Source organism: Trematomus bernacchii, unplaced genomic scaffold (genome assembly GCF_902827165.1).
Source record: "Trematomus bernacchii unplaced genomic scaffold, fTreBer1.1, whole genome shotgun sequence".
Lineage (NCBI taxonomy): Eukaryota > Metazoa > Chordata > Actinopteri > Perciformes > Nototheniidae > Trematomus > Trematomus bernacchii.
Window position 1 is genome coordinate 1,760,011 of NW_022987588.1, and position 23,561 is coordinate 1,783,571.

The 23,561-nt window shown below is 40.6% G+C and overlaps 1 protein-coding gene across 4 annotated transcripts; it reads left to right on the plus strand.

The window, feature by feature from the left end:
* The first annotated feature begins 913 nt into the window (after window positions 1-913).
* On the plus strand, window positions 914-22,903 carry LOC117481281 (disintegrin and metalloproteinase domain-containing protein 23). 4 transcript variants are annotated; one of them, XM_034128914.1, is made up of 26 exons: window positions 914-1,132; window positions 1,778-1,995; window positions 2,373-2,449; window positions 6,227-6,290; window positions 7,335-7,417; window positions 7,553-7,616; window positions 8,483-8,555; window positions 9,017-9,087; window positions 9,205-9,270; window positions 9,445-9,513; window positions 10,315-10,481; window positions 10,997-11,081; window positions 11,164-11,251; window positions 12,313-12,364; window positions 13,541-13,640; window positions 13,725-13,796; window positions 13,885-13,971; window positions 14,558-14,638; window positions 14,758-14,808; window positions 14,904-14,967; window positions 15,079-15,184; window positions 16,076-16,195; window positions 16,358-16,526; window positions 17,697-17,808; window positions 18,257-18,347; window positions 21,113-22,903. In XM_034128914.1, exons 1-26 carry the CDS (start codon window positions 1,057-1,059, stop codon window positions 21,156-21,158), a joined length of 2,352 nt encoding a protein of 783 aa, XP_033984805.1. In that variant the 5' UTR covers window positions 914-1,056; the 3' UTR covers window positions 21,159-22,903. The 4 variants fall into 4 exon arrangements, with proteins under 4 accessions (XP_033984805.1, XP_033984804.1, XP_033984807.1 ...); XM_034128913.1 differs by lacking the exon at window positions 18,257-18,347 and adding an exon at window positions 19,129-19,219; XM_034128916.1 differs by lacking the exon at window positions 18,257-18,347 and having other exon boundaries at window positions 21,113-21,162.
* Window positions 22,904-23,561: the final 658 nt, after the last annotated feature.

Sequence of the window (23,561 nt, forward strand, 5' to 3'; positions counted from 1 at the left end):
AGGTTTCTGAGTGAAAGTATGAAGTAACAGTTAGCAGTTGAAGTCGCATGAAGATTGTTCAAGTCTGAACATTTTCTCCATTGACTTCAATGGTTAAAAATGTGATGAATTATGGGATATATCTCGGGAATTATGAAAGTTATGAATGAGAAAAGTAATAGCCATCGATTCCCGACCGAGCTGAACGTTTTGATCTTTGAACGGAGTTTCTGCGATGTGGAATGTGGGAGAAGAAGACCGGCAAAATAACGGGCGGAATCAAGATTTTGAATAACTTATAGTTGGAATGCTGTATCAGCATTCCCACTAAATAACATCTTTGCTTTTCCTGCAATGACAAGTCAACATTATCTACTGGGAGAAATATTTCTAATCGACAGGACAAAGGGTAATATTGTGTATATGTATTATATATACATATGTTGTTGTTTTTTTGAATATTTTAACCAAGTGTTATTGACTCAATTTATCATAATTTTCTTTCTGAGAAGCAGACCATTTATGTCCCAAAACATTAAATAAATAACAGAATCCTTGTATTAAAATGGCTATAATGATTTATTACAACAAAAACACAAACATGTACCCATACCATTTCGTTTAATGGTATTTTTATAGATGTTTTTTTCCTAATACCCCTATAAAAATCCCTCGTGAGTGATTATGGCTGAAGGGAGCTGAGAGGGTCATTTCCTGTTTTGTTTTCTGGTCGATGTTTTCTGACAGCCGTCTCCTCGAGGTCACCTGCAGGAGCCTCCTGTGCAGGAGGGAGGAAGGACGTTTGTGTTCACCGAGGAGGAGTCTGTTGGTGGACTTCCAGTAGCTGCCTGGCCACCGCCTTCTTTCTGCTCCCCCTCCCTTCCTCCTTCTCACCCCCCCCCCCCCCCCCCCCCTCCTCCTCCTCCTCCTCATCCGCTACTGCAGCAGCAGCCCGGTGCCTCCCGGATCCATGAAGGAAGCCCCCCTGCACGGCACGTCCCCTGCCACGATGGGCCGCAAGCTATATATTGCGTTGTTGTGTTGATAATGAGATATTTCAGTTATCAAATATGAATCATGCATTTGATATTTCTGGCCACTTTGCTCGTCAGCATCCTTTCGCCTTGGCTTCATCTATCACTAGCGTCATCCGGTATGTATTGCAATAGCCTGCTGGCTTTCTTTTTTGCTCACTTTCATCTTATTAAATAGGCGTTTCACTTTATGTGCCGGGCTAAAATAACATCTGAAAATGTACTGCGGGTGCACAACATCGTGTTCCCCCCGCAAAAAAACGATATTTGATTTAATATGCGGCATCTACAGCGTGATGGTGCATGGGACAGATTACAGCATCTCAGCATCTATCGTTGAGCTCTTAAAACAGATAGTGCTTTTTAGTATGTTGAAGTATCACAGTGAATTAACAGTGTTCTTTTTTTTACTTTAAGTGCATTGTATTATATGCTATTGTTGTCTGAGGCTGTTTGGATTTATATTGCAAAATACACACTGCATTAATCCATCTGATGCAGAGTTTTTCACTTTGGCAGTGCACAAGTAGCCTTACTGAAATGAAGCTATTTATATTCTGTATTGTAAATCAACCATATGTGGTTGACTGTCAGTATACGATAGCATGTAACCAATCTTCCTGAACTGTGTCCTGAAGAATCGCAATGAAGCCGGGGCCACTTTCCTCAGTCATGTCAATGCGTTTCATGAATAAAGCATGACATTTGGCTGTGTATGTGTTTGTCAGGTTTTTCATGTCTGTGCGGTGGCAATTGTCTTGCAGATTCTCAAGGAGTAGGGGACAAGGTTGAATGGGACGCAGTGCCAGCCCCGCCAGAGCAACAGGCAACTGCAGCACCTGCCACAGACAACACAACCCACCATGCAGTAGAGCATGTGATCACCTACCCCTCCCGTTTGATATACTACCTAAACGAGGACTCAGAGAGTACTTACCATGACCTGGACACCCGGATCAAAGACCAAGCCACAGACGGGCAGGTAAGTCAGCAAGAAGGAAGGGTGGGGGGAGAGTGATTGATACTGGGATGTGGTCAGAAGTTATTTCCTAGAAATACCTTGGTAATCAATAGCAGGAGTGTTTCACTGCATGCTGTGTGGCTTTGAAGTTAGAAGTAAGAAGCAGCACATTACGGTTTATGCATTTATAAACTGGAAGGATTCCAGAGCCACCATGCTAAAGCTAAAGGAAACCTTTTCTTCCAGCATTCCCACTGTGCATTACCATCTGCCATTCATCTGTCATCAGTGCACTGTACTGTGGAGGATGTTGAAGGTGGACCCTAGAGGATTTTCAGTTTGTGGACGACCATAATCGTAAACTTTGCATCATTTCTAATGACAACTCTCCTTTACAGCCGGTCCACCTCGCTCAAGCCAGTTTCCAGTTAGAGGCCTTTGGCTCCAGATTTGCTCTGGATCTAGCATTGAACACGTAAGTCCATCTCATCTTATCCAGTAACTAGGGCTGTTGTGAGTTTGTCTACAATGTTGTCATTCAAAAGCACTACTTTACTTTTCTATCTGACTCAGAGACATGGTTGTGAAATTATTAATTTCCTGAATATCTACAACAGAGGTGGCAAGTGCAAAGTTGGCACCACTCATAGAGTCCTAATAGCAACATTTACGAGAAGAAAACCGATTAAATAAACCGGAACTTCCCCCTTTAATCATTACAAACGTCCATATGTGTGGCTGAAGTTACAGTGAGATAGATTGATCTGTTTTTTACAACAACGTCTATCCTCTGTCAAGGTCATGTTGACAGTAATGTGCAGATGGTTGAAAATTGCAGTACGTCAGTATTTTCATTCATCAGGGGGTTAAAGAGGAGCTGTGTAAACCTTCCTGCCACAACAGATCCACACTTGGACTCGCCATATGGATATTATAGAAACATAGTGTAAAAAAGCTTTTTAGAAATGCATAATATGAAAGCTGTGATTTAGGATTGTATCTCCTATCGCAAGGCTATTTAGTTGTACTAAATGAAGGCCTAGTGTAAACTTAATATGAGTTTTAGTAAGCTTATTAAGAATAAAGTTAGATTGGATATTAGAAAGATTCAAAAAGCATGCCAGTAAATACAAACTAACATCAAACATATCACTAAACATAATTTTTTACTATGGAAAGATCAACACCCTCATAGGCGACAATTACATTTAGGCTTAGGGCAGGGGTGTCAAACTCAAGGCCCGGGGGCCAAATCCGGCCCGCGACTTCATTTTATGTGGCCCGCAAGAGCTTGCAAAGAATATAATACGTTTATTATACGGTTACATGCCACTTTACAGAAGCAGGTTGCCCATAAACTACATGTCCCACAATGCATCTCGTTTTGTGACATGCGCACTGAAGAGACTTGCAATTATTTGCACTGGACTTCTGCTTTCAAACGTAGTTAGTTATTACCCTATCCGATAATAATTATTTTATATATATATTATATATTTATATATGTATATTTATATAGTTACAACCGGCCCTTTGAGTGCAACCATAATGCTAATGTAGCCCGCGATGAAATTGAGTTTGACACCCCTGGCTTAGGGCATCACACACACGACACTTGTGATTCCCATCTGTAGATGACGTTTGTAAATGATACGCACTATTATATGTCAGATCAGTGATTAATGCAGCGCCGGTCGACGATAATGTAATCATGGAAACTGTAATTGAATAGGTCAGCGCCCTAGTTTCTAGAATCCTCATTTCCAGAGTGCGAAAGGTATTTTATTTCAGCATCCAGACTACTAGGACTATTTGAGAAAAAGATCTGGAAACACAAATATGTATCTTTAATGAGGTTTAATCGGTTTGCATCAGAACCTGCAGAGAGAAAGTTAGTCTGTGGTGTTTGATCACTGTCCCGTTTGGAGACACGATGCTCTTGGACATTCGATGCTATTGATTTGCTGCCTTCTCAAAGTAGCCGGTCTACATGTGTGAAGGCTTAATGTTCATGTGTACAAGGACTTTAAAATGCTTATTGAATTCCATGTCCTTTAATGTGATTCCAAGCTGGATTCTGTAACATAATATTGTACATTTATATTATCTGCATGGTGGAATGCTGTTATATGTTTTTTGTGTTATCTACTTGCTGGTATTCTGTGTCTGGTTGCTTTATTTAAGTTGGAAATATGATCACTTCAGCAAACAAAAGTAATTATGGAAGGTTTTACTGGGTTGGACATTTTGGTTCTTGCCAATAGCTGTAGTAACACAGTGTTGAAAGGAAATGACTCTGGATGCTTTGCTATCTGTTTAAGTAGTTTGAGTGTTATTTCAATGCCACTAGGAAGTGCAGATATCAGCAACTATCCGCAGTGAAGTGTGTGTTATTGTGTAACTGTACAAGGTTAGATAATATAGGAGATACTCCAGGAATTCAGGGAGGTTTTTAAACGAATATAAGCAGAGTGAATACAGTCACACTTTCTAGTGTCCATGTAATGATTGCAGTTTATGTGAAGTAGCATGGAGAAAGATACATGTACAACGTAACCCTTGCCATGTCACACCCCCACACATTCACACATCATGTCTAAAAGATGTTGTCCTGTACATTTATCACACATCCAATGATCCCCACTTAACAGAGGAGCAGCTCTTTGCAGCAGCAGTAGAGAGGGTTGAAAGTGTGACCTTGATTCCCAGCTGTTTGCTTGTTCTGTAGGTTATCTGTGAGATACATGAGCTAACACAGTGTGTGCCTTTTTTGTGTGAGAACAGGGGTTTGAATTCTGCTTGGTGTTGTAGCTGCGACAGTACAGATCTAAATATAGATACAACCTGCCAATGAGTGCTACTTTATCTACTCACCTTTTACTGTACCTGGATTGCAAATCAAGGTGGCCGTTTCTTTCCACTTAAAGACAAGTCAATTGAAATAAATTGATATAATTGAAACAGAAGGGAAAACTACTTCTTCAGAGCATCTATATTTATTTAGACTAATTATGTACATGTGTTGGAGTAATGAACATTATTAAGTGTCACTACTGCATTTGATCTGGCGCCAGACGAAGGAACCTCCTGCAGTTTTTCTGGGCCTCGCCTCTGTCTCGCTGCTGCAGTCTCCCGTGAACTGAGACCTCAGTCCAGGGCTTCCTTCTCATGGTCTCCTCACACTTTCACAGCTCTCACATGCATTTTAAACGCACACACACTTCGTTTCACTCGTAGTGCCTTTACTCCTCCATGCTCTGCAGTGCTTCCCACTCACACACTCATACGAACACCGATACACGCTTAAGTGTGGCCCACTCTCCTGGCCCTGCCTCATCTGTTTCACTATTAATAGCCCCTCACTCAGGAATCTCTCACAGACGGCGCTCATGCCTGGACTCTCCTCTCATAATGGTGCACTTCCGGCTCACATGCTGCTGAGCATCACTCACAAATGTCACTCTGCTGGTGTTACAGCACTAGATCCATCACTTCTATCTGTTTTATACCTTTTCTTTGTTGCTGTGATGACACTACATGTCCATGGAGATGAGGAGTTTTTTTTTTTTTTGCAAGGTTACTCTGGGGAAAAAACGCTATTGTGGCAGAAATGGCAGTCTCTTGAAGTCAGCTGTCGGCTAACAGATTGAGTGTGTTAAATGGTGAGAGACGCTGACTCAGATAGCGGGACCTGCCGGGAGGATCGCTGTGTTCAAGGTGAAGCCGAGGCCTTGAAATCATTACAACATTAGGCGTCATTGGCAGCTTTTTAGAAAACATTATCTCTTTCTGTTCCTGTTATGAGAGCTGTTCCTCAACCAGTGATCTAATTTTGGGACATTTGAGGAACATGTCCTGTCCATGAACTCTTGTCAAATGTAGTTTTCGAAATGATTGTTTCAACTTCTCGGTTCACTTGGTTAACTCATGCCCACTTTGCTAAAATTGTGAGGGAACTGCGCATCTTGTTGTAGCAGTATTTATTGTATAACATGTGTCATCATTTTTCCTGAGGTTAGGCAACATTTAACGTATTTTTCGCACTATTGAAAAGCCATTGGAGTGTTTGTGCAGGCTAATCCGGGCACAGTGGTGATGAGTGTTCTTGTTTAAATGCCAACCAAAGCACTACTCACCGCTAAGTGAAAAACACAATATGTGAGTCACAGAAAGTAAAGGCAGACAGACTTGTTTTTTATTGTCGCTGCATCACATCCGTCCACATTAACCAAATAAAATCTGTGTTTTACAGTGACTTGCTGTCTTCCGATTACGTTGAGATCCACTATGAGGCGGGGAAACCTGTTCTTTCTAAGGTAACATTTTTTGTGTGTGACTAAAATGGTACAGGACACATCTGTCTTGTTTTGGAGTCTTTGTTCTCTTCAGCTGCTGTTTTTATTTTACACTGTCACGCAAGTTTGACGGTATGTAAAAGACACAAATATGCTTGGTCTCCACTTTAGGTTATAGACTTTGAAAAAAAAGACAGGAACAGATGTGAGTGCTGATTTCCTGAAGTCCAGTTTCACCTCCTATCATCAAACCTATTGAAAGTTGGTTATCAAATCAGCAACTGTCATGTCATCCCCATAACTACAATTACACCAAGGCAATCTTGTATGCAGAATAAGAAAAATAACAAATTGTACAGCAAAAAGAGATAGGCGGGTTGATAGATGGACTCGCGTAGGTTGATTAAAATGTGATCGTACATGATTTTCCTAGAACAGAAGGAAAAAGGAGATGGAAAGCGGGGTGGGGGGGGGGGGGACCAGGTTGGGAATGAGAGCTGGATCCGGCTGCTGCTGCTGCTGCTGATTCAGGAACAGGGCTGGGCGAGCTGTAGCTGAATCAGCAGGGTTTTGCTCTCCTGCAGACTCCTGCTGCTGGAGCTCTGGTCACATGACAAGGGAGAGAAAGCCCTCTGCAGTATCAGTGCAGCGTGGGATGGGTGAAGAGAGAGAGAGAGAGAGAGAGAGAGAGAGAGAGAGAAAGAGAGAGAGAGTGGGGGTGAATGTCCTCTGCTCACCCTACCTGGATCTGACAGCTGAGTCACTGATAGTACCAGGACCCATCTTTGCAATGTTTTAACTTCACATCTTAACAAGCAAAGACCTCCTGCAGAGATGCGTTGCTAATGTACTAAGCCGGCATCTGTGAAACAAGCTGTTACCTCCTCTGAGATGTTAGAAAATTCCAGCGCATGATCATTAAGTAAAGTATATGACATATTCACTATGTAATGGTGAGTCATTACTGTAGGCTCAGTTCTGTGTGTGGTGCTGCCAGGAATGCTGCTTAAGTTAAAGCTGAGTCTTTCTGTGATGATGCATTAGCACTGTGTCTTCTTCCCTCAGGGCGGTGAGCACTGTTACTACCACGGCCAGGTGAGAGGGAACGATAACTCCCATGTGGCCTTATCTACCTGCAACGGGCTGCAGTAAGTGAACAACAGTGTTGTGTGTAATCCTTGCCGTGTTCAAATATTTCTGGATCCACTCATCTCTGGTCCTCAGCTCCTATTGACTCACTATCGACTGCTTTCTCTCTCTTTTCTACTCTCTCTGCCCGGCAGCGGGATGTTTGACGATGGAGTCTATGTGTATCTAATTGAGCCCTTACAGCAGACTCATTCAATCGTAAGTTATTCCTTACGCAGAGAAACTAAATATGTAACACACTAAGGTTACCATCTGCTCACCTCCACCTCGCATGCAAAACAAGCCTCAGCTGTTTACTGATTTTTTGATTTTCTACTGATGATAAGCTAATCACTTCTATAACATGAGACAATGAAGCACTGGCCAGCAAAGTAGTCAAGTAAATTTGCTCACGTTCTAGTATACAGAATTTTGTTTTAATGTTAACTTATCTTAATGCATTGGACATGTGGTTATGTTGAGTCTTGTTATTGTTGTTTTGTATTAGTTTCAGTAGTAGAACTGGGTAATCTAGTTGATATCAATATCAGAACAGTAATAAGTGTATTTATGACTTCACTATGCATCGTAGTGTTTCAAGTTTATCTAAAATCTCATCAAACTGATGTCCAAAAAACTTAACTGTAATGCATCACATGAACCTAAACTCTTCATATGTGAATAGCAGTACATTTTGCAATATTTATATATACTTTTTGGGGAATATGCTTGTTCACTGTCCTGAAGAGTTAGGTGAGAAAACATTTTAATATCTGTTGGGTAAATATGAAGCTACAGGCAGCAGCCAGTTGGCATAGAGACTTAAAGTGGAGGGAAATATCTAGTCTGGCTACCAGTTCCTGGTTTAAAAAAACAGAAACATTTTCTAGCAGAGATAACATCCAATAAAGTAACAAGATGCCTATAATCCACAAATGCTGCTTTGTGGATTTGTCAACTTGAGACGATACCAGGTCTTAATGCTAAACGGATCTAACATGCTCATGGCTGTAACCTCATATCAAGCAGTTTTGGATTTCTGATCAATCTCTCAGCAATTTACACATGTTGTTCTCGCCCTGCAGGATACAGCTGCAAGGCCTCACAAACTAAGAAGAACAGCCTCTATTCAGTGGAATAATGATGTAGAGGAACAGGGTGAGTGTTTCCTTCACTGTCGCCACATTTCAAATGACCCTGACTTTAATTTCCTCTTATGATAGTCCACCACAAAGCTCACAAGTAAGGTAGCAGTACTAATTTCTGAGGTTGTAGTAATAGAACTTTAAAACAAATTCAATGATTGTTTCAGTTTAACGTTTTATAATGTGTACTTTGGATAAGTCACAAAGAGAATAACACCTGGAGAATTTGATTTAATTTATTTTACAGTGGTGGTGTTTGTTGCCTCCTACCATGTTTGCCAAGTTTAATGACTCCAGCCTAGCATCTACACCGTGATTTAACACAGCACTAAAGGGGAAATTCAGGAAAACCATTTGGGATTTTCTGGGTTGGAACATAATAAAAACTAATCCCTGCGGCCTTGAACTCACGAAAGAGGCAAACCCAGTTGTAAATACATCATAATGTCACTGTTTCCTTGTGTTTGTTCGTAGTTGAGGAGGAGGAGCAGCTCTTCTCAGAACTGGATGACTTGTCCTGGCTGAAGCGCAGGAAAAAGCGAGCAGTAAGTCTGTCCTCTAAGCTAACCCTGATGTTGTGACAAACTTTAACACAGCCTTGAATTGTTATGAATTAAATAACTTTGCATTACATTAAATGGTTCGATGTTTTTGTTTTGCAGATGCCTCGCAATGTATTTGAGGAGATGAAGTATTTGGAGATCATGATTGTCAGTGATCACAGTATGGTATGATACTCATATCTGTCATATGTATATATTAAAACAACTCATTCATATTTTAGGACCAACACTGCTTTTTTTCCCACAAGAGGGACCAGTGAATGTAGAATAGTTTATTTAGTGAGCATCATTAAATCACTACAGCTGATTTATCTTTGTTCTATTTCTTTGTGCCTGCAGTTTAAACGACACAATACCAAACAGCACACAAGGAATTTTGCCAAGTCGGTGGTGAATTTTGTGGATGCTGTAAGTAAAGCCTTAATTTGTTTTTATATACAACCACTAAGAATGTACATACAAAAAATGAGTCTGGGAAACGCAAAATAACTTAAATCACTAAAATAATATGTTGAAATGTAACCATAATAGAACTTTTGCACTTCATTGTGATTATGAGGATATTAGCATGATTATGTTAGCATTTAGCTTAAAGCTTCACAGTGCTTATATCCACAGCCTAACAGTGCTGGAAGAGTATGCCTACATTTAACTTAAGCAAAGTAGTAATCCCACTCTGTAGAAATACTCTTCTCCATGAAAAAGTCCTGTGTATCAGAAAGTAACAAAAGTATGAAAGTCAAATATAATAAGTATTTGTACTAAAGAAAAAGTACTTGTTGGCCAGAATGTTCCTATTCAGAGAGTTATATTATTATATAGATCAAACTATTGGCTTACTATTATTACTGATGCTTTAACACATAGCATAAGTTACATTTTGTAATTGTTTAACTTTGTACCCTTGCTGATGTATTACTAGTACAGCAGAAGACAGCCTTGTGTTTCATAATGGAGTACATCTTTCTAACCCTGAGTCGACCCAAAAGTTGTCTTTTCTTATGTGTTAATCTTTGTATTGTGAAGGTGTTTGCTCTGTGTTCTTGTCACATGCATTAACACACCCTGTCCTCCTTTTTCCCAGAGTGCTGCATCCCCAGATTAATATTCACACCCATCGTTGTTCTCCTTTCTCTGTCGCCGCTTTCATTCTCTATCCTCTCTCCCTGCCTTTATTATTCTGGCATTCACTGCACGCTTCAATGGCAGATCTTCAAAGAGCAACTTCACACACGCGTGGTGCTCGTTGCCGTGGAGATCTGGACGGACAAGGATCAGATCCCCGTCAGCGTGAGGCCGCTGGAGATGCTGCGGGATTTCTCCAAGTACCGGCAGCAGAGCATCAAGCACCATGCCGACGCTGTGCACCTCTTCTCGTAAGTTATTCATTTTCACTTAATGTCTTTGCATTGCCCTTATTTCATACAACATACAACATAAATACACATGTGAAAAATAATAAAAAACAATAATAACTCTTTCCTTTTGAAGTAGTGACAAACCAAATCATTTAATACTGAGTGACATAGTGATGGCGTAACCCTTAGTTTATTACATCTACCCTTTTTACATTGCACATTTTGTATAACTCGGATTAAATTCATAACAAAATAAAATAAGCTTTTTCTGCAATACGTAGGTATCCTTTTGAATTGTATGTTTTCTTTGATTTCTGTTATGTGCTATTTTTAAATATAAATACAAAGAACAGATAAATGTTAGATATCAATTCGTTTCCATTGATTTTTCTCTCTGATGGAAGTGTATTTTGGTTGTTTTGCTGTGTCTTCAGGAGCAAATTTGTACATCTCACTTTTTGAATGTTCTGTGATGTTTTTATCTTTTCATCTGTTGTTCATGTCTGCCTTTTTGTTTTCCTTTATTTCTGTAGAAATGTGACCTTCCACTACCGCAGGAGCAGCGCAGCATACTTTGGAGGCATGTGTTCTGGGAGCCGAGGAGTAGGCGTCCACGAGGTAGATTTGCTCTTAAACACTGTATCTGTATCATAGAGAGTGACTGCAGGTGAATAATCTCGCGCCTCTGCTGTGTCCACAGTACGGCAACACCTGGTCCATGGCGGGGTCTCTATCCCAGAGCCTGGCTCAGAACCTTGGCATCCAGTGGGACCCCCCATCGAAGAGAAGTACACATGAACACACACAATGTCACGTTTTAGCTAGTTTAAAAGAGCGTAGGGATGTCAGACTATTCAGAGCCAAAATCACAACGTTCCCATCATTAAAATGACAAAAAACATGTTTTCCTCTTGTTGTATATACGACTTAGCAGATAGTTCTATTTGGAGTTACTGAAGACAAAAGACAAAGGGGTCTGCCAAAGGATTTATGCGGCCATGAACTAAGACTTTGGAAGTTGTTTTTCAACTTTTTTAATGTTCGGTAGACAAAGGGTCTCAATTAAACTGTCCACAGAGAGGTCTGTGGTTTGACCTGAGGCATCTTTGTTCTGGATTTGTGCGTTGACATCAGAAAGTCATTGGCATGACCGTTTTTAATCTTACAACTTCAGCACAACAAAACTGTTGGCATGGCTTGATCCCTTTAGGCATACATAAGTATAAGTATATTTTTGGTTTTGTGTTAATTCTGAAAAGCACATTAATTGTCTGAATATTGGTCTGTACATTTTTCTGTAATCCACTTAAGAAAAAGTGTAATTTAAGGTTTAGAAATGTAAATAACTGTATCACTAAAAGCAGGAAATGTTGCCTATGAAACAGCAAAGTGCATTTTGACTGGGACAAACTGTCAACTCTTCTCTGTGCCAGGCCTAACAGATGGAGAGATGATGGTCTTAGAAAAAGTGGTCCAAAAGTAGATTTTCAGTCAGGCTTGAGAAAAATGACTCATGGCATTAGCTTTAAGATCACAGTTCCTAATGAGGCAAAGTCAGAGCCGAACAGCTGCCATGTTTGATGCTCAACCATCAGAGGGATTATTTTATGGCCCCCAAAAAACTGGCAGAGCTGGAGAAGAGGTTGAAGTGAAAAATAGAAATATTCTGATGAAAGCTTAAGGATTCAGGTGCTAAATCCACCAATTAAATCTGATGATTTTTGATATTTTAAGGTAGAAATACAATCAATTTCATATATTGTGTATAATATAACCTTGAATTGGAAACCTGTGTATCTCTCTGACTCTCTGTTTATGTGGCTCTCCATCCTCTCTTTCCTGTTTGCAGAGGAATGTGGTTGTGTTGACCCGTGGGCTGGCTGCATAATGGAGGACACTGGGTAATGCCTCACACACCCCTGAGACACACGCACACACGTTTACACAGAAGAGAGGGGAAGTGGCACAATTACAAATGCTTGTTTACTGTCATTTAATAATGTAGTCACCGCACAGGGAGGGTGGGAATTAATGCAGAATTAATGTTCTGATTAAAAATCTCTGTCCAGTGTCAACCCATTTGTTTTGCAGTGTTACACAACTGTTAACCCGCAGTCACTAAAAGAATACTAATCATTAACACCTGATACAGATTGCATATTAATGCAAGGTGTAGACGGGATCAGTAGGATATTATCAAAAAGTGTTATGTACCTGGAACTCTTTTACAGTGGGCAATACATTCATGCTTTTTAAAAATCTTAATTATGAATTGTCCTTTTGGCACAAAATGTGTTGTATCTGCTCACAATGTTTTTGTTTTATTTACATCCTTAGTTGTTGATGAATTAGGGAAAAGTCTATGCTGCCTCTACACCTAAAGTTATCAGTTGTGATTTTAGTGGCCTGATCCATGCCATCTCTCTTTTTACATAACATTCTGGCAGTATTCTTACAGTGCTTTAAAAGTCCTAAAATGCATTGAATTTAGTGTCTTTAGAAGGTTTCCATTTCATTCACAAAGTTCTTTAATCTTCCTGTTTTTGGCAGTCAAGTTTTGTATTTGTCTGGAGACATTCTAAAACTCTTTAAGTAAAAGTGCACATTTTTGTTTTTTTGTGGAGATCACAAAGAGCTTTCGCAAACACTGTCATAGCTACAGCAGCTCATCATCTCATCATGGGAACGTTTCTTTAAGCAAAAAGCCTCTTATCCAGGTCTAAGTTGCATTGATTACATTATTATAAATATAGGAATGATTATGTATTGCTAGAGAGTCAACCTATCAATGAATCAATCACATTTGATTTATATAGCCCAATATCACAAATTACACATTTGTCTTTGTTCAGAGTACTTAAATACATTAGACAGTAAGATCACGAAACAGGTAAAACCATCAAATAATATGAGTTAAAGGTCTTAAAACCTCTTAAATTGAACTCTTATCATTGTGAAGAATTAGTATTGCATATGATAAGACAAGATATCACACACATGGCATCCCACAGTCTTTTGGACCAAGCTTCCTCCCTCACAGTTCTGGTTAATTATCACCTGATGTTCTCTCTCTTCAGGGTCCAACACCCACGGAGATTCTCCAAATGCAGCATCACAGACTACAAGGACTTCCTTTTGAGAGGTGGAGGCTCATGTTTGTTTAACAGGCCAACAAAGGTAAGACGCTCACATGTTGTCCCCACCTGTCCTGAACCTCGACACCAGCTCCATCCTTTACACTGTCCTGTCTCCTTCTGTTAGCTGTTCGAGTCCACAGAGTGCGGAAATGGCTTTGTGGAAGTGGGAGAGGAGTGCGACTGTGGAGCGAGAGCAGTGAGTTTATTTAACTTCACAAAGTCAGGTCTGTTTGTTGTTGTGTTGTTTGTTCAGATGGATGAAGCTCTTCCTGTTTATTTTTAAGGAGTGCTACAAGGACTGCTGCAAGAAGTGTTCCCTCGCCAACGGGGCGCACTGCAGTGATGGCCCGTGCTGCAATAACACATGTCTGGTATGAGTTTGGTCTTTTTTCTTTTTTTTTTACAGCACAACATGTTTATATAGTATTTATTTATAGGATTATATTGTTTAATTACTCCAGCATCACTGAAATAATTTCCATTTCTACTTCTTTAATGCTTTTGCAGAGTTATTACATTCAATTAACATGTATGTCTTTGGGCATCCTAGAATAATATGAACAATCCAATATGTAAAACAGTTAAAAACATACATTTTGAGGTAAAAAGCATATACAGTAGAGTTAAAGAAGATCAGATGACAAAATCCAATTACAAGTAAGTTACAATATACGTACGGTCATGTTAAAGGTGGATTTTAAAAAGCATCAGTGTTGACATTTGTTCTCAATAAGCAATGCTTATAAAAAAACACTGATATATGGTTGATAATATGGTTAAAGGCTCTCTTCAAATCTCTTTACTTATATTCCGAGTGTATTTATTTGCCAGAAAGACACAGTCACTAAAAGTTAAAGATTAATTTGACTGAAAGCATTGACATTATTGTTATAAATCACATATTGTAGCAGCTATTATTTTTTACATCTGACTTTTATCTTCTCTTTTTTTTACCAGTTCTATCCACGAGGTTACAGCTGCCGCTATAATGTGAACGACTGTGACATCTCAGAGACCTGCTCTGGGGACTCTGGACAGGTGTTGTTGTGTTGCACTGTGCACATTTGTTTCTGTTTCACACTGTTCATTCCTTGTTTTTCCGTGTTTATGACAATGTGCATGGCTAAGGAGAAGTCTTGTGTTTTAACTGTTTGCAGTGCCCTCCCAATCTTCATAAACAAGATGGCTACCTCTGCCAGGTTAACCAGGTACGCAGAGTGGTAAAAAGCAGCAGACATGAATCAGAAAAGCAGCATTGGAGCAGCTGACTGAAAATATATTAACATTCTTTCTCTGTCTGAAGGGCCGCTGCCTCAACGGAGAGTGCAAAACCAGAGAAAGCCAGTGTAAATACATCTGGGGGTCAAGTAAGATCAACAATTATTTTGACTCGCATTATCTCTTGTGTTGTGAGTGTTAGAGTATCATCACACAGAGACATCTAAACAGACAGTTCACGCCTCCTTTCTTTCCTTCAGAGGCTGCAGGCTCGGAGAAGTTCTGCTACGAGAAGCTGAACACGGAGGGCACAGAGAAGGGCAACTGTGGGAAGGATGGAGACAAATGGATCCAGTGTAGTAAGCAGTGAGTTTCAAATTAAGACAAATTAAATTAACAATGGAATTTCCTCTATACATGTCAGAATGATTTCTATTTCAACAGAGGATGGGCTTTCTTTGTTTTTTTACTGACAAGGAAGGAAAGTGATGTTATTTTTTAAATCAACCAATACAGACCACAGAGGGAACATTGTTTTCAGAGACTTAATCCCTAAAAGCATTTCATATATTTTAAGAACATATTACTGGACCACAAGATGGAAGCTACTCATTCCAATAAAACGTTTTTCATCAAGTTGTATATACTTCAGGGTTGCTGCAGTGTTAAGCTGTGATCTCATAATCAGTGCCTTTGCTCATAGACTTGCAATTGGAGCTTTTTCTGTCATCACATTTTCATTTCCAGCTGCGTGTTTTGGCAGCAATGCTCTCTGAATACACCCTTGATGAAAACCAGAGCCACTTTTTAACATGAAAATGCTTTCAACTGAAATTTAACAGCTCACTGTGAGATGAATTTTGAGTCACGTCAATTCATTTATACAAAAGATTTGTTAAATGAAAAAGTTAATGAAAGACAATTCTAGAGATTTGAAACAGTACTACTAACTCATTAAAACTAAATAAATGGGTAGGGTACAGTCACAGAACATTCCTTTTTCACAACCCCGTGATTCAGATATACGCTCTGATGTGATGGGTGTTTTCCTTTGTCCACACCCTTCTACTACATTCCATGAAAATCTGGCCAGCAGTTTTTACATTTTTCCAAAGAGATAAACAAACATAACTTCCTTTATGGTGGTAACGAAAGCAATCATGATGGAACTCAAGCGAGTCGAGTGTTAGGACCTCAAAATGTATATAAAATGGACAATAGGATTCTGTACAGACTTCTCTCTGTGGTGTTTTTCAGCGATGTGTTCTGCGGTTACCTTCTCTGTTCCAACATTGGCCGCAACCCACGTATCGGCATTATGAAAGGAGAAATCACCCCAGCCTCCTTCAACCATCAAGGCAGACTGGTAGACTGCAGGTAAACACGAGTACTATATATTAAGCCGGTTTACTCTCATCCCGTTTTGTCACTTTTGGTATAATCTTCCATGTATGAGTTTTCTCTCCCTCTCTCTCTGCCCCCTTTCCCTATTTTCCTTATTTTTCTCTCCCCTTCCCTCCCTCCAACCTCTCCTCACAGTGGTGGCCATGTCCTTTTGGATGATGAGACAGATTTAGGCTACGTGGAGGATGGGTCTCCCTGTGGGCCGTCCATGATGTGCCTTGACCGCAAGTGTCTACCCATCCAGTCTCTCAACATGAGCACCTGCCCAACTGGACCTAATGGACAGGTGTGCTCTGCCCATGGGGTGAGTCATGCTGTACACTCACAGTATTGCCAATGGGTTAACACTAACAAGACATTTACTTGTGTGTGTAATGGTATATACATAAGCAAAGTAAAGAAAATCAAGACATAATTTAAAGTCACAGTGATTAGGAGTACATAAAACAAAAACTATGTACAGACTCATACAAAAACATCCTATTCAGTCCTCATGTGTGACCCAGTAGAAGTATAGTCCAGAGACCCTGCCCTCTTCCTGGATTTTCTGCCCTGAGCCATTTTGTTTTCAGTTTGTACGTCCGCACGTCGCATGAACGCAACATCTTGCGAACGTGTAGTGGGATTTTCTATACATTTTTTAGAAACATCAGTCGGACTTAATGATGAATTTATTAGATTTTGCTGGTCAAGCTCACTGTAACTTTAAAAATGTATTTTGTTGCCATAATTTAGGAATGAATATGCTACTTATGACAATTTCACACTAAAGTCTAATAAGACAAAAATAAAAAGGTGATAACATTTTAGTCTGACATAGATGTAAATTGCAACAGGACTGATTGTTTGGCATACAACGGCTGAGGGCAAACCAAGTCTTATTTTGTATTTATTTTTGATTGTAAGCACACCTTCAAGAGGTAGCCTTGGAAATAGTCTCCAAAGAAAAACACAGATACTGTGTTGATCCTAAACATAGAATCTGCGGTTGGCTTTCAGCTGCTGGAGAGCAACATTACCTTATTGAGCCGGGGAGGATGGTCCATCTTTGAATTATGTGCTTACAAACCACAACAGACAAATCGTGCTCATTTTACCTTTAACTCGGCTGTACAATAAATTATGGACATTCCTTCCTTCAGACATCAGCATAATGCAAACTCAGCTCGCTTACTATAATGTAACTGTCCATCATGCACAATACAAGCACCCTGGCATTGTCACACTTCAAGCACCCTGGCATTGTCACACTTCTTCAATAATAATAACAATACACTTTTTTGTTATCTAACTTTTCATTATTCAATATTTCTACAGATTTTGTCTCATTCCTGCAGCACTCCTTGTAGGAGCCTGTTAACTGTGGATAAACAATGGAGATGATTTCCAGAAAGTCTCCCAGTGTGTCAGCACCTTTATTTACAGCTCTTTTGTTCCTCGCGTCACCTCATCTATTTCTGTCTGATTTGTGCAGGTGTGCAACAATGAAGCTACATGCACCTGCGACACCACCTGGGCAGGGACAGACTGTAGCATGCCTGACCCGCCTAAAGAGCCTGAGGCCACTCAGGACGAAGGACCCAAGGGTCGGTTTCAAACTTTTTCAATCTCTGCCGTCCGATAGAATGAATAACACTCATGTTTATGTGCACTGATTGATCTTAGCACGCTGACTAATACACTGTATACATTGTTCTGCATTACTGCAATTTCATTCTCTGTCACTATGTTAGATCTGAGTCAGCGCGCAGTTTCACAGGTGTACTGGGGTCGTAAAGACTCCATGTAAAATGGCGACGGAAGGAGAAAATAAAAGCAGCGTTAACATTTGTTTAGTTTTAGAAGATGAAATGAACACACAGTCCAGCTGTACACCTGATACTTTGACATCAGGGGGACGATCGGGGGGGCGGTAAGCGTCACAGCGGTAAGCGTCACAGCAGGAAGCGTGTCTCTTCATCCATGACTCTGAAGCAGAAGCCTGCTGTTTGTTTTTGACAGCGTGGTAATAATGCTCCTTTTCCCTCCACACAGTGAGCGTGGCCACTAACAGGCTGATAGGGGCAGTAGCAGGGACCATTCTGGCCCTGGGGGTGATTTTTGGAGGCACAGGGTGGGGAATAGAGTAAGCATTTTTAACCCTTTCACAGCTCTTCCTCTCATAGTGGTGCCTCAGTGTGCGGGCGGTCTCGTGAGCCGGCCTGAGCCCGTGTGTGCGTCCCGGTGGCTTTGTGTTTTCTTGTGTGTTGGTTATGACCATATAATTGTCATGTGATTGGATGTTTTCAGTGTTGTGTGATTGATTGATGGATTCCTCCTCCTCCTCCTCCTCCTCCTCTCTTCCTGATGTGTCCTCTTTCTCCATCCTCCCTCTTCTTCTTATTGTCCCTTTTTTCCTTCTCTAATTCTTAGTCGTTATGTGGTTGCTCCTGTGATCCTCTCCTTTCTGGGGCATGTGGGGCATTTAGACAGAAAACAGTCCTGAGAAGTGTCCAGTTAGTGACCTGGCTTGTCAGTCAGTGGTAGGCTGTGTGGTGACTGGGACCCCTAAAAACTATTTTTTTCCTGCTCATACCACATATACATATAACCTGTTTGATTCAACCTTTATAGTGATGGACACCCATGGTCTAGTCTTCTGCACAACTTTAACAGACTAACAAACACTGATAATCACTACTTCAACTGACACCAGATACATGTTAAAAAAAAATCCCAGGGCCTCTACTTTATAAACTTCATAATACACACTGAAGGGGGCATGCAAAACTAAGAGTCATTTTACTGTAACAGTACTTATGGTTATGTTTTCTGTTCCATGTGAAATCCTCATTGTATAGTTACATGTTATTTATACAGTTAGTGAGTATAGAAACTCATGTCTTTTTCCCCATAACCTTTTACAGGTCCTAGTGCCACCAATCTAATAATAGGCTCCATCGCCGGAGCCATCCTTGTGGCTGCCATAGTGCTGGGGGGGACTGGATGGGGCTTTAAGTAAGCAACACGCCGCATGCCTCTCCTGCTGTAACTCTAGCATCCCTGCTGCTTCTAGACACCAGGGTTTGAACTCCTGCTACAGAATACGGACTCCAGGGTGGACACACAAACACACGCTTAACATGCATTTGAACTGCTCAACTTAAGGATGTGTAAAGGGTGATTTCTCTTTTAGACACTGGGCTCCATGTGGGGGTCGTCTGTCCATCTGTAGCAGAACCTCAAACTGATTGGACGGGCAGAGCTCAAAGCTTGATGTGCATGTTTAGTCTTCATGAAAGAGGGGAAAGAATACTCATAGCTAAACATTTATTTTTGAAAACTTGTGTATGCTTGTATTAATAAGTAAAAATTCCCCTCTGAAATCCAAAGATAGGCCTCTAACTCTTCCCTGCATAGCAAGGAAATGTACTTACTAGTACAATAGGTTGATAAATGATAATCTACCGCTGATTAGCCTGCTGTCTTGAGCAACAGGGGTGTTACACATTTTAATCTAAATAGGACTAAGAAATGACTGAGAAATACAATCCTGCAGCCACCAAAGCATGCCAAGTAGTGAAGCATCATGGTTTTCACCAAAAACACAAAGAAAGAAAGAAAGTAAACAGCATAAGAATCATTTTTTTTGCATGTTGACTTGTTTATTTGGAGGAGGTCAGTTCATTGCACAAAGGCTGAGCCAGACCCATAGGTGATGATCTGGTCCAGGGTTGTCGTGCTCTCATCACCTCCATGATCTTTTTCTCAGTCCGTTATTGTTTGAGGTTGAGACTTAAAATGGAAGTGTGAGAGCGACACAGAGACAGAGGCCAGGACCCTTTTTGTTGGCCGCAGCCTTTGTGCCATGGCTGGCCGCACCCACCTAAGATGGCCAGGCTCCACCCTAGAACAGAGCAGGACTCTCGGACCCCGCCCACACCAGCTGCCATTGCTGCCTGCTTCACAGACCTGGTACAGACACGGCGCATTGCACTGCATGAACCACGCACAGCAATAGTGCCACCTTCAACTGGCCTACTATTGGAACAGGTGCATGAGAGTGATATAAGCCCCACAACAAGCCACAGTACGGGGAGGTTATGCATCACTCCTATTGTCGTCTTCCTTGTCGTCCCACTGTTGTGGTAGTAGATATTGTTGCTGCTGCTGCTGCTGCTGCTGCTGTGGTTGTTGTTTCTGTGGTTGTCTTTCCCTCCTTTATATAGATAGAGTTTATATATATTTTATGTTAGCTCTTTCCTCCCAGATGGTTATGTTTTGAGTGGAACTAATGTATTTCCCATCAAAACTGGTAATGAGACATGTCTCCTACACTTCTTCACCTTGTAAACTGATGTTGCACGCACAAGCTGGTCGGCAGTTGTCTGCAAGAGGGCAACAGAGGGGATTTATGTTCATAAACCTTCAAAATGATTTATTAGCTCATTTGAAAGTGTCCATTAGGTCCACAGATAAAGTGCTTTCCTCAGTGTCATTGAGGTGACTTCTATCCAAAGCTCAGTGTCACAAATCCTAACAATAATACTCAAAGGGGAATGGATCCTGAATGAAATTAATATTTTTTTACCGTCAAATATTATCAATTGGGATGTAAAGGTTTGTGAATATAAAACCCTCAGACTGCCTTGTTGCAGTCAAAGCCCACCCAGCTCAACATGGACCAGCCTTTCCTCACATCATTGTCTTCAGTATTTTGTGAAGTCATCAAAGATTATGTTTATTTTTCAGCTCTTTAATATACCAATAGATAAATAACTGTTTGTGGCATTTTACTTATGTGTCTACTAATCTGAAGAGATGAGTGTGGTTGCTTGTCCAGGTTGCACTAGCTGTGTTACAGATGTGATTATATAAAATACTGACTCCTGTTTCTTGTCTCCACGAAAGAAATGTGAAGAAACGTCGATACGACCCCAACGCCTCAGCCATTTAACCCGAGGAGAGATGGCAATATCAGACGGACTCTTCCAAGGCTTCCTTAGTTGGCTACCTGACAGCTGGACTGCACTTATTGCTGCTGATCTTTGGCATTAGATTTACTTGAAAAAGACATAGTGGACATTTTAACAAATTCCATCGTAGTGACGTTAGAAATGCAGCCTTTTCAACTCCATCTCACCCATGTAACAAACCCCCCCCCCCCCTCCCACCCTGATCTCTAGAGTGACAGAGCTCCTCTTCCATCCTTTAGTGCCAGTGCACAGGCGTTCAGGCGGAATCCACACCACTCTCTCACCTGGCATGATTATCCGCACAAAAAGCGTGCTGCTTGCTGGCCCCCTGGAATGAAGAGCCCTCTCTGCAGGGCTCTGCATGGCTACAAAAGCTACAAATATACCGCAAAAAAACATACAAAGAGAAAAAAAAACGGAATTATCTAATGCAGGAGATGGCCTTGTTAAAGCCAAACCCAGTGGAAAGCCAGTTGAAGACTTATAGCTCACGTTTTAGGTGCTGTAAAGGTTAAGGAGGCTGCATGTGAGGACCCATAAGGGAAGTGCAGACCACAAAGTGAATGCACACACACAGAATTGTACATAGATAAGGAGTTCAGGTTTGGAATTAACAGCATATTTTACCAAGACATCAATTGCTTTTGTTTTTTATCTTAGCATGTTGTATAGCGGGTGTTTTTGGCAATGTTATTAAAAGAAAATTGGCCAACATTATTGACGCACGCTGCACACACAGCCTCCTTCGGACCGAGTTCAGATTCAGCGGACAGAGCAGCCGTGGTGGTCGAGGAGAAGCATGTCAGTTCTAGAGGGATTCGGACTGATGTCAGATTAACGTCACAAAAAATCCCCCCCTCCCCGGAAGTATCTTCAACCCGCGACTCAAAAGCCAAAGAACCAATCACCTGAACATATGGATGTTGTTGCACACAGAGCACTTTCCCCTCTGTCTGCAGCCAGTGGTGCCTCTCCTACTGCTGAGGCATGAAGTCTGTCCAGCCAGGTCTCACGTAACAGTCCTCATCAACACCCACTATACTGGCTTAACCTTTTGCTCTCATAAACTCTTAGTAGAATCAAGGTCAGCTCTACTGGTAACGCTGCATGCAATCACTATAGTGGGCTTATAAATCTATATGGGAGTCCCCAAAAATCAGCAAGAAAAATATGCTACAAAAGATAGGTGCATGTCAACGACAAAAACATTTAACTTTTATTTACTATGCAAAGAGAGATATTGCACAAATGTATGGGTAATAATGATATCAATGTAGAACATGGAATTACAAAAAAACCTTCTGCTAATCAGCTAATCTTTTGTATTTGGCCACTCGTTTTACTTTGCTTCCACGTACTCAAACTATGAATGGACAAACAGAAAACAAGGAATGAATTGATATTTCCAATGAAAAAGCGAGAGCACCCTTTTACATTTGTGGAACTGAAAATCATTTTTGTGTGTTTTTCATCTGGTCTGATATTTTTGATCTCACACATGCACACACACGTACACAAACACACTGTATGGTGCCTGTACATAATGAGGCTTGAACAGTTTCCTTGTGCAGGGCTATTATTTCCAGTCCAGCTGATAGTTGGTGTGTTCCAGGTGCTGCCATAGCACTGGCATCGATGTAATCCTCCATGTTACTCATCATATGGCGTCCCCCTCTCACTGCATCATGTACAGTTCGACCAATGAATAAACTAATGACACATTTTATCTGAGCGTCTCTGTGTTTTTCCTTGAAAAATCATCACTGACTGAACTGATTTAATCTCCTTTATTAAAAAATATGTAAGACTTGATGTGACTAAAGATTCAAGACAGCTACACAGTGAAGCTGATATAATTAGCGTGCCAAGACAAGTTACATCTTGATTAAATTAATTAGTGTGTTAAACAATAAAATATAGAATCCTGAAGACGATAAGTCTATGGGAAATATTTCTGGGCTTCCGGTGTGCACATTTTTAAGCCTGTGTTGCACTTTAGTGACTAGATATTTTGGGTCAAAGGTCAATGTGACTGCACAATACATGTTTTTTCCCATGACACAAAAATTCCTACACACATTATGACTAATTTACAAAAATGTCTTAAGAGATCTATGGATCTCTCAACACCAATTTGAAACAGAACTGTAAACAGATTTACTTTTTCTTTAAGGATATTTTACAAATCACTCCCCTTTTAAACTCTATTCTTGTTTTACTGCCATATAGTATTTCATAACTGTTTTTCCTTTATTCTCTTTATTTTTTTTATAACTATAATGATCATATGAAGGTGTGCCGCGGAAATAATCTTTTGAATCATTTGTGACCAAACCGTTTGAGACCCACTGAGATAACTTAGACTAAAGTAAATAATTGCCTTA